This window comes from Camelina sativa, chromosome 4 (genome assembly GCF_000633955.1).
Source record: "Camelina sativa cultivar DH55 chromosome 4, Cs, whole genome shotgun sequence".
Classification (NCBI taxonomy): Eukaryota; Viridiplantae; Streptophyta; class Magnoliopsida; order Brassicales; family Brassicaceae; genus Camelina; species Camelina sativa.
Window position 1 is genome coordinate 21,696,680 of NC_025688.1, and position 11,125 is coordinate 21,707,804.

At 38.7% G+C, this 11,125-nt stretch overlaps 3 protein-coding genes across 4 annotated transcripts in view; 2 read left to right on the forward strand and 1 right to left on the reverse strand.

Moving 5' to 3' along the window:
- Window positions 1-768, reverse strand: part of LOC104781692 (transcription factor bHLH60-like) — a 4,051-nt gene extending 3,283 nt beyond the window's left edge. The window contains exon 1 of the mRNA XM_010506418.1: window positions 22-768. Within this exon, the coding sequence (XP_010504720.1) occupies window positions 22-585 (564 nt within the window). The 5' untranslated portion in view covers window positions 586-768. The remainder of the gene's footprint in view (window positions 1-21) is intronic.
- LOC104781693 (OTU domain-containing protein At3g57810) lies at window positions 4,906-7,428 on the forward strand. Of its 2 annotated transcripts, none has more exons than XM_010506420.1 (7): window positions 4,906-5,134; window positions 5,555-6,056; window positions 6,149-6,270; window positions 6,357-6,397; window positions 6,616-6,714; window positions 6,891-7,036; window positions 7,210-7,428. In XM_010506420.1, exons 2-7 carry the CDS (start codon window positions 5,585-5,587, stop codon window positions 7,248-7,250), a joined length of 921 nt encoding a protein of 306 aa, XP_010504722.1. In that variant the 5' UTR covers window positions 4,906-5,134; window positions 5,555-5,584; the 3' UTR covers window positions 7,251-7,428. The 2 variants fall into 2 exon arrangements, with proteins under 2 accessions (XP_010504722.1, XP_010504721.1); XM_010506419.2 differs by lacking the exon at window positions 4,906-5,134 and adding an exon at window positions 5,174-5,259 and having other exon boundaries at window positions 7,212-7,428.
- LOC104781694 (receptor protein kinase-like protein ZAR1) lies at window positions 8,280-11,125 on the forward strand. The gene is made up of 2 exons (XM_010506422.2): window positions 8,280-9,841; window positions 10,367-11,125. The coding sequence occupies exons 1-2, from the start codon at window positions 8,524-8,526 to the stop codon at window positions 11,014-11,016; spliced, it is 1,968 nt and encodes a 655-aa protein (XP_010504724.1). The 5' UTR covers window positions 8,280-8,523; the 3' UTR covers window positions 11,017-11,125.

Below are 11,125 nucleotides of genomic sequence, written 5' to 3' on the forward strand. Positions count from 1 at the left end.
ATTTCGTGTTCGCTCTCTCACCTTCTTGTCGAAATCTTTCCTCTTGCCAGATCGATTAGTCTGATTAGGGCAAAGGGATTGATTCTCCATAGCTGAATCGGTCTCAGGAGGCTCGGTCTTGACTCTATCGCTGGAATTGGAAGGTACAGAGCTCGTGGGAGTCTCATTATTATGATAATTACCGTTGTTTTGTTGTTGCTCAGTGGCAATCACAGAGAAACGAGCAGCTCGCTCCATGAGAGCTGAGTTAGAAGGAAAAGTCAATGTCGTCCCACCGAAAGAGTGAAGCGGCGGCGGAGGAGGAGCAATAATAATATCTCCACCACCGATCCCTGTCGTGGCGGCGGCGGCGGCTTGAGAAGAAGACAATGAATCAGTGAAATGGAGAAGCTCCACAGCTTGTGTAGGAGGAAGCTCAAGCAAAGCAGTGAAAGAACCACCGGCGTTATCAGGAGTTAACGACGTCGTCGTCGCAAGTTGACGAAACTCGTCGCCGAGATGAAGCGATTCAAGGCCTATTGGTTCCCGGTAAGGTCCACCACCAACGCCGCCGGATCTAGCTCCAAATCCTCCAGTCAGATCCATAAACGAACACCCGTCTCACGCTCAATAATAGGAAAACCAAAAATCAGCAGTAACAACACATTCGATTTTTTGCGGTAAATCAAAATCTCTCACTCTATCTCCAGAAGAAGAAGAACCCTAATCAAGAGAGAGTGGAGAAGAAGAAAAAACTGATATTATTTGTATTGTTTTTGTCAGGAAGCGAGAAAATTGCGGCGAAGACAGACAGAGAGAGAGAGATATGGAGAAATTGAACGCAACGATTGATGAATGGGCGGGGCGGGGCGGGGGGTCAAAAGAGTTAAGAAATCAAAACTTGTCTTCTGAAGCTCTTTCAGAGAACTTGCCGGAAGAAGGAAGGAAGGAAGGAAGGAGTAGTTACTATCTTCTCTCTTCGTTAGTCTCTCTCAAGCTTTTAACTCTCTCCTCCATTGGCGTATTTTTTTTTTGGAGTAGGACGAAAGCAACGTTAGCTGTATAGAGTGCTTCTGTTAAATNAAAAAAAAAAAAAAAAAAAAAAAAAAAAAAAAAAAAAAAAAAAAAAAGACACACTCTTTTTATTTAGAGCAAAAGAGAGAGAAACAAATTTGGTTGTTATTATTGTAAGTGTAAGGTACGGTTTTTGCTGGATCCCAAATCCGTAGAGATATTAGTTGGGCCTTTTGGGCTTTAACCGGTGAATTATAATTTGTTTACTAACCTTAATTTAATACATTTAATTGTTTTTAATTATATTGTATAAAACTACTGTGAACCATCAACTATATTATTAAAAACTAAAATGATTGATTGGGGGAGTACCATATTTAAATCCAATTGGTGGATTAGATTTATTCTTTAGCGCAGGACCAGCCTCTGCTGTCTCTGACTCCATTTTTTTTTTTGCAGAGTATAAATAATGTTTTTTTACGTATAGTATTATTAGTATCAGTAGTTAATGCCATAAATGGGGTTACATCAGGTTTTCTGACTTTTCACACGGGCTCCGGAAAAAAAATATATACACATAGCTTCTAATGCGAAAGTCTTCACCGATACACTGAGTTTAACTCTGTGATTGATCACAAAAGTCTAAAGTAACCATAGAAATGCATATATTCTCTCGAACATAATGATCCATATATAAGCTCAATTTCCATTTTAGCTGATTTACTTTTTATAAAATTTTGTTTTTAGCATGCATGAAAAGTTCTGGTCCATTAAGGCTCGTATACCTCCTTCCACCGCGAAGCTCGTAGTTGAACTTGCATTCTTAAATGACTCAGTCAACCCTCCCAATTATAGGAGACTCGGATTCATGAGAGTTGAGACTACACTTTTTACTAACACGCCAGTGGTCCAAAATTTGCTTGGTCCTAGCTTTCTAATACTTCACCCAAAAATCTGTGAAAGAAAGCGTTGAAGTGTATATTCAACAAAACTCATTGACGTGTTACATTGAGATCATGATGAGTTTAAAAGGATATGGATATGGACGAGACCACAAAGATTTTCGGATGGATATGTTTAGAATATTTACTAGAGTGGGTCTGGTTCCGCGTGCTAACCACGTGACTCTGGCCCATTAAATTAAGCTTCTCTTCGGCACAATGATCGATACTGATACAATGATCGACAAGAAGAAGAAGAAGAAGAAGAAGAAGAAGAAGAAGAAGAAGAAGAAGAAGAAGAAGAAGAAGAAGAAGAAGAAGAAGAAGAAGAAGAAGAAGAAGAAGAAGAAGAAGAAGAAGAAGAAGAAGAAGAAGAAGAAGAAGAAGAAGAAGAAGAAGAAGAAGAAGAAGAAGAAGAAGAAGAAGAAGAAGAAGAAGAAGAAGAAGAAGAAGAAGAAGAAGAAGAAGAAGAAGAAGAAGAAGAAGAAGAAGAAGAAGAAGAAGAAGAAGAAGAAGAAGAAGAAGAAGAAGAAGAAGAAGAAGAAGAAGAAGAAGAAGAAGAAGAAGAAGAAGAAGAAGAAGAAGAAGAAGAAGAAGAAGAAGAAGAAGAAGAAGAAGAAGAAGAAGAAGAAGAAGAAGAAGAAGAAGAAGAAGAAGAAGAAGAAGAAGAAGAAGAAGAAGAAGAAGAAGAAGAAGAAGAAGAAGAAGAAGAAGAAGAAGAAGAAGAAGAAGAAGAAGAAGAAGAAGAAGAAGAAGAAGAAGAAGAAGAAGAAGAAGAAGAAGAAGAAGAAGAAGAAGAAGAAGAAGAAGAAGAAGAAGAAGAAGAAGAAGAAGAAGAAGAAGAAGAAGAAGAAGAAGAAGAAGAAGAAGAAGAAGAAGAAGAAGAAGAAGAAGAAGAAGAAGAAGAAGAAGAAGAAGAAGAAGAAGAAGAAGAAGAAGAAGAAGAAGAAGAAGAAGAAGAAGAAGAAGAAGAAGAAGAAGAAGAAGAAGAAGAAGAAGAAGAAGAAGAAGAAGAAGAAGAAGAAGAAGAAGAAGAAGAAGAAGAAGAAGAAGAAGAAGAAGAAGAAGAAGAAGAAGAAGAAGAAGAAGAAGAAGAAGAAGAAGAAGAAGAAGAAGAAGAAGAAGAAGAAGAAGAAGAAGAAGAAGAAGAAGAAGAAGAAGAAGAAGAAGAAGAAGAAGAAGAAGAAGAAGAAGAAGAAGAAGAAGAAGAAGAAGAAGAAGAAGAAGAAGAAGAAGAAGAAGAAGAAGAAGAAGAAGAAGAAGAAGAAGAAGAAGAAGAAGAAGAAGAAGAAGAAGAAGAAGAAGAAGAAGAAGAAGAAGAAGAAGAAGAAGAAGAAGAAGAAGAAGAAGAAGAAGAAGAAGAAGAAGAAGAAGAAGAAGAAGAAGAAGAAGAAGAAGAAGAAGAAGAAGAAGAAGAAGAAGAAGAAGAAGAAGAAGAAGAAGAAGAAGAAGAAGAAGAAGAAGAAGAAGAAGAAGAAGAGAGCTCTATCTTATTTGATTCATTTGTATTCATCACAACATTATAATATGGGAAGAATGGTAATTCTCCACACCCCGAAGAGAAGCTTAATTTATAATATGGGAAGAAGAACGACATGTACGGCACAATGATCGATACTGATACCGTGATGTGTATAGTAAATACGTTATACAGCTAATGAGTGATCCAAATCGAAACACTTCTATCAACCATCGTACACATGTTAGTTGCGTTGGATTCAACCAATTTTCTTATAGCGCTACAACAATTTACATCCAACATTAAGATTGAAACTCAACTTTCAAATGCATTTATTGTAAGATAATATTTTTTCAGCAGATGACACTTTGATCATTTATAACAAAACACCACGTTGTAACAATCAGATTATTTAACTGTGAGGAGACGACATGGATTAGAAAACAAAACCATACAAATACAATGGAAGAAAATTTTAAATTGACGACTCCAAGAAATTGTGAGCAGAAAGATGATATCGACCGGAACATACGATGGGCCCAGAAGACAAGGACGACACAATGTGGGCCCGTAACATAAGGACCCTCCAAAAAAAAGGACTTGTGATAAAACTTGGGGCCACCTGAAAAAAAAAAACATATCCCTTGTGAATAGCCGAAGGCCACAACCACAATGATGGGGTCTCAACTCTTAAGTCTCTCTACCATTAACCAAGTTGCACGTCGAGTGATGTGTTGGGTTTAAATGGGCCGTGAATACTACTTTCTCATTCATTGCTTTTGCCAGAGACCAGAGTCCTTTTTTGTGTGTGTGTGTTGTTGTACTTGTACCACAAACGGCAAGGGCTGTTCACCGTACGGTACGCACAGACTGCAATGCCCATTTGCCAGTTTCAGGAAGAAAGGTTTCTGACACAGACAAAACTTTTTGTTGTGTTTCCATTCCTAGAATCAAGATACTAAACTGAAAGAACATAGAAATTATTTTGATTTTTTTTTTTTTAAAGATATTTGCAGAAGTCAATTGTAACCAGTTCAGTATTCTTATAAGTTATAAATATATGTAGGTAAAAAGTAAAACGTACAATGTTAAATATTTTACTTATGAAATATTTGTGAGAAATTCATGAACTTTCAACTTAAAAGTAAAAAATCTAACTGGTAACTGAGTAGATGTAGCCAGCCTCTTTTAATTTACAATATGAAGTTTTAGCTTTTTTTGGGAGATTTCAGATTTTTATCTGCCCATTTCAAATCGAACCGTACTCTAATATCAATGAAAGAAATTTTAGTCGGACCATCCTATATTTAGATAAACAGATTTGGATCACATATCATATGATGAATTATTAAGAACACAAATTGCAAGACTCCTCAGTCAGTCCTCGTAATTTGTAAGAGAAGGCTGGCACACATAAACAAAAACGGGTAATTAGGCCCAATTATGCGGCCCAATAAAGCTAAATTCAGCGGATCCATTAAAACGATGGCGTTGTTAATGATGAGATTGAGTAGAGCGATGATTGTTCGGTAACAGCCGATGATGCTTCTCGAGTCTCTCTCGACTAGTTCTGTAAAAGTTGGTTTCATTGCAGCGTCGGTAAATTACAAATCCGAGACGTTGCGCTAGTAGTAGCCTAGTAGAACTATAAAAAAGGTACAATTTCAGCGTTTGTCCTACCCACCAAATTCGCATCTCCTACAGTCAAACAACGGTTTCTTGGTTTTGTCGGAAAATCAAAGTGAGTACAAGAAACACCCCCCTTCAATAACATTATTCTTTGCTTCGCGACCTTGTAATAAGCCTTTATTCACTCTTGTCACGTGTTCTCTCTCTCGGATGCTTCTCTGATACGCCTACGCAATTGTATCATTCTACCTGCGTTTCCTTCAGTTTCTCAATAGCTTTTGATTTTGTGTGTGTATTTTTTTTTTTGGGGGTTAAATTCGTTATTCTGGGATTTTTACTAAAACATTCCTACGGTTTTAAAAGTAATTATCAACAAATTTTCAGTTATTGGGCTGAGATTATATAGCTTAGATAGCTTGATTTTGGGATCATTGAAGTAGATTTTGCTATCAAGTAATGATCTTTTGTTTGTTTTTTGGAATCATTGGGAGCTATACATGGACTTATAGAAATTGTCTTCTTCTTTGTATAGGTTTATCTGGAATAGAACAAAGAACAAGATATGATGATTTGTTACTCTCCAGTCACAACATGTTCTAGGAATGTTATCCATATCAAGAGGCATTTGAGCACTCACCTTCGAGGATCATCATATAAACTCCGCTGTCACAGTCTTTTCTCAGGGCTTTCGAGAAAAGATTATGCCGGTTTTGGTGTATCCATCTCTAGTAGTGTGCTGGATAAAGGACTTTGTGGGTCGGTATTGATCAATCGATCAACCGTTGGTCCTAAGGAAAAGCTTGAAGTTTCTTTCTTGTCACCTGATGCCAAAAGGAAATGCTCTGAGATAAACAGCAACATGAGAAACCTCTATTGGTTTTCAAGATTTGCTTATACGGGTGTGGTTGTTAGCTTGCTTGTTTGTTATTCTTCGGCTTCTCAATCAGCTTATGCAGATGCGTCAAGGGATAACAGTTCGTCTGATGGTAAATTCCACAATGGGAAAAGAGTCTACACTGATTACTCTATCATTGGTAAGTATACCAATAATATGAATAGTCAGATAGCTAAGCTTGTTTTTTTATGTAGACCATTGTTGAATCAGAAAAATGGCAATGATTTGTAGGTATTCCTGGGGATGGTAGATGCTTGTTTCGTTCTGTAGCTCACGGGTTTTGCTTACGCTCTGGACAACGGGCTCCAGGCGAGAAGACACAAAGAGAACTCGCTGATGAATTACGTACAAGGGTAAGTATCTGGTTATCTCTCATACTCTGCAACCAGAAGTCTTAAATTACATCTTATCATTCATGTTGTTATTTTGAATATGATAGGTTGCTGATGAGTTTATTAAAAGAAGACAGGAAACAGAATGGTAAGTGTCTTTTTTAAATGTTTTTAGAGCAATTCAAAATTCATTCGCTGGCTATACACCACTCTTCAACTTCCATATCACAATTAGTTGATCTCTTGTTAGTTGTTACTACTAGTGTCACTAGTTTTAGAAGGGCCTTGAGATTATAATGTCTTACTAACCCCGAATTACGAAGTACTAGGTTAAGAACACCTACTCTTTCTGATGATTCTCATCAGGTTTGTGGAAGGAGATTTCGACACATACGTCAGACAAATGCGGAAGCCACAGGTGTGGGGAGGTGAACCAGAACTCTTCATGGCTTCACACGTTCTTCAGTAAATAACATCCTCTCCTTTGTTCTTTGTTCCTTGATGTGCATGGTTTCAGCTTTTCATACACATTCTAGATTGAATACCAACGAACCCCGAAACGGGCATATCATTAATCTTTGTAGGATTGATGCTTTTTGATGTTTTTCTCTTTTTTTTTTTTTTGTGTGTGATTATTATAGGATGCCAATCACAGTGTATATGAAGGACGAGAAAGCTGGAGGATTGATATGCATTGCAGAATATGGTCAAGAATACGGTAAAGACGATCCAATCCGAGTCCTTTACCATGGTTTCGGTCATTACGATGCTCTACTGATTCACGAGGGTAAAACTTCAATTCCAAAATCTAAACTTTAGCAAATGTTAGCTTATGTCCACTCAAAAGAATATACTCAGGCCATTGTGGTTGAAAAGCCGAACAAGGATTTAAAATGCTTACAAACGAGACAAAATTTTACAACTTGTAATTCATACAATGTGTGGTTTACATCCTACTAGAGACATTGGAGCTAAGGAAAGTGACAAAAAAGTCGGACTAGTAGAGCTAACAGCCACCCACCCTTGAGATAGTTGGAAGTCGTAAGTGACAGTCTCCAGACCATAATAATTAATAAGCATCATTTTTTTTTATCTATTAGATGATCTAAGTTTAATCATGATATATGAAATTATGAATGACAAAAGAGTTAAAGATTTAATTTTAATATATATCTCAAATACGGTAAACAATACAGTAAAGAAGATCAGATTCCAGTCATATACTTATATACCATGGTTTTGGTCACTACATGCCCTTTTGATTCATGAGGGTAAAGCTCCAGTGTCACTTTCGATTTACAAAAAAAAAAAAAGAGGAAGTGCCATCCGTCCGGTACGGTTGTTGTTGGGGGACATAAGTGGGATATTCACATGCATCTTTGTATTGGTGACTTTTGTCAGGTGGTGATGAATTTATAGTTTTTCTGACACAACCACAATCTATAGTCATGTCTTGTAGGATGTTACTAATGTACCATACCTTTTAATTTGAATAAAATTTCAAGTTATACGCTCGTTTCAAAATCATAGCTAGCTTGTGTGCCACACATTGTCAAAGTCGTGATGATACAAAATCACAATGTTTGTGGGTACCTAAAAGATATGGTCAGTGAAATAATTTGTGTTGTTGGTCTGGCCATTCCCATTATGGTTGAAATGAAACGATAGACAATAAAAATCTGAATAATGAAAATCAAATTGTAGAAGTCCCCTAATTTGTTAGAGAAAATTCATTTGGCTTTCTTGGCTAACGTCTCCTAACACAAACCCAAATTTAAAAACTTGTCGTGCGTCTCGACTTCCAAGTAATAAAAAGCCTACTCATATCCATTTTCCAACAAAAACCAAAACCCAATCATCGACATCTTACATCTTACCCAACAAAATTACAATTTTAAAACATAAGACATATTTATAAAGAACAACCCACCTGCATCAGTCAATGACTATAAAAACTTTGGATTTAACAATCCATAACTAAACTGTCAGTGTCACAGAGCAAAACCACATTCTTATTTTTTTTTAATTATTATTCCAAATTTTGTATACATGTCCCAAACACATCTTCCAACACTTTTTTAAAGCTCACAAGAATTCAAAAAAACTTTTCCCATGTCTACACTATAACCACGTTGCTACTACATTTGTAACCCCATCACCCAAAATTCTTCTCTTTCGTCTTCTTCTTCTCTCGTCTCTTTCTCCCTCTCTCCCTCTCTTTGCAACTCCTCGTTGCATAATCACAATCCTTAGTTTATTTTTTCACTCGAGAAAATGCAGTTTCTTTCACTTCTTGTATCTTCCTTCTTCTTCTTTATAAGTTTCTCCTCGTCGCTAAACCCCGATGGTTTGTCACTTCTTGCTCTCAAATCCGCCGTCTTGAAAGACCCGACCCGTGTGATGACTTCTTGGTCCGAGTCCGACCCGACTCCATGCCACTGGCCTGGAATCATCTGCACTCACGGCCGTGTCACCTCACTCGTTCTCTCCGGAAGAAGACTATCAGGTTACATACCCTCGGAACTCGGACTACTCGACTCGCTCCTAAAACTCGACCTTGCTCGCAACAACTTCTCGAAACCCGTCCCGACTCGTCTCTTCAACGCCGTTAACCTCCGTTACATCGATCTCTCTCACAACTCAATCCCAGGCCCAATTCCGGCCCAGTTACGAGCCCTCAAGAATCTCACTCACATTGATCTCTCCTCCAATCTCCTCAACGGGTCACTCCCTGAGTCACTCACTCAACTCGGAAGCTTAGTCGGAACGCTCAACCTCTCTTACAACAGATTCTCCGGCGAAATTCCGCCGTCGTATGGCCGGTTTCCTGTTTTCGTCAGCTTAGATCTCGGCCACAATAATCTCACCGGAAAAATACCTCAGACTGGGTCTCTGTTAAACCAAGGACCAACCGCGTTCGCCGGAAACTCTGATCTCTGTGGCTTTCCGCTACAGAGGCTGTGTAAAGAAGAAGAAAGCTCAAATCCTAAGGTCGTCGCTTCGAAACCAGAAGGCTCGCAACTACTCCCGAAGAAACCAAACCCTAGTTTCATCGAAAGAAAGGCTAAACCGATCACCGGATCAGTAACGGTTTCTCTCTTATCCGGAGTCTCAATCGTAATCGGAGCTGTTTCTATCTCCTTATGGCTGATCCGGAGAAAATTAAGCTCCGCCGAGGGCAAATCGGAGAAAAAGAACACGGGGACGCCAACGGAGTTTGATGCGGCGGCGGAGGGGGAGGAGGAAGGTAAATTCGTGGTGATGGACGAAGGATTCGAGCTCGAGCTCGAGGATCTGCTGAGAGCATCGGCGTACGTAGTGGGAAAGAGCAGAAGTGGGATTGTGTACAGAGTAGTGGCCGGAATGGGATCGGCAACGTTATCGTCGTCATCGACCGTCGTTGCTGCTGTGAGAAGGCTGAGTGACGGAGACGCCACGTGGCGGAGGAAGGATTTCGAAAACGAAGTGGAGGCTATAGGTAGAGTCCAGCATCCAAACATCGTACGGGTAAGAGCTTATTACTACGCTGAGGACGAGAGGCTCTTGATCACTGATTACATACGCAACGGGAGCTTGTACTCTGCCTTACATGGTAATGTCATTAACCAAACCCACTAAGTATTATTAGGCTAATCTCAATTTTTGTTTTTTTGTGAATCTTGATGTTGATTTTAATTGAGACAAAAGTTGGGTTGATTTGGGAGTTTAGTGCTCTTGAACTAACCACTTGATTGGTGGATTTATATAGATGTAGTGTTTTTTTTTTTGTCTATATTAGATTTTTTATGTTAATAGAAACTTTATTGGCGTCTTCTTCTTGTTTGTTTTCTATACGAAATCTTTTGAGTTCACATGTTTGGTGACTGTTATAGTTCTAGGCAGACTTGGAATTTTCTTCTTTGTCGAACATTCGGTTTTTGCGAGAGTTTTGAATTAGGAAAGAGCAATGTAGAAGGTGGTGAGATCCTGTTTGAATATTGTTGGTTTAATTGGTCAAGATCAGGATTAATAATTAGGAGTCAGTTTAAAGAGTGTTCAATGAGACAGAACAAGCAGAGATCTGAGGGATGTTTGTTATTTGTGATCATTGATTTTTTATATTTTTTTTTTATTGTAGGTGGACCTTCGAATACTCTGCCTACACTCTCTTGGCCTGAAAGGTTACGTATTGCACAAGGAGCTGCTCGTGGTTTGATGTATATACACGAGTACAGTCCGAGAAAGTACGTTCATGGCAACCTAAAATCAACCAAAATCCTGCTCGATGATGAATTACAGCCTCGCATCTCAGGCTTTGGTCTCACACGTCTGGTCTCTGGTTACTCCAAACTCACCGGTTCGCTATCCGCCAAAAGGGAAAGCTTTGACCAAACCTACGGAACCTCTGCTACAACGGTGACAAGAATTACAGCTCCCTCTGTTGCTTACCTTGCACCCGAGGCTCGAGCTTCTTCTGGTTACAAATTATCCCAGAAGTGCGATGTTTATTCGTTCGGGGTTGTCCTTATGGAGTTGTTGACTGGTCGTTTGCCCAATGCTTCCTATAAAAACAATGGCGAAGAACTTGTGCTTGTTGTGAGGAACTGGGTCAAAGAAGAGAAGCCCTTGGCTGAGATTTTAGACCCGGAGATTCTGAACAAAGGTTATGCAGATAAGCAAGTTATTGCAGCCATATATGTTGCCTTGAACTGCACAGAAATGGATCCAGAGGTTCGACCGAGGATGAGATCAGTGTCTGAGAATCTCGGCCGAATCAAATCGGACTGAGCTCGTTTGAGGTAACTTAGAAAGTGAGTTAGAGATTTTTGCAGTTCCGTTGAGTGTAAAATTCATGCAACATCATGTTTTGCTTCTCTATGAGTAGTATCTTTTAATA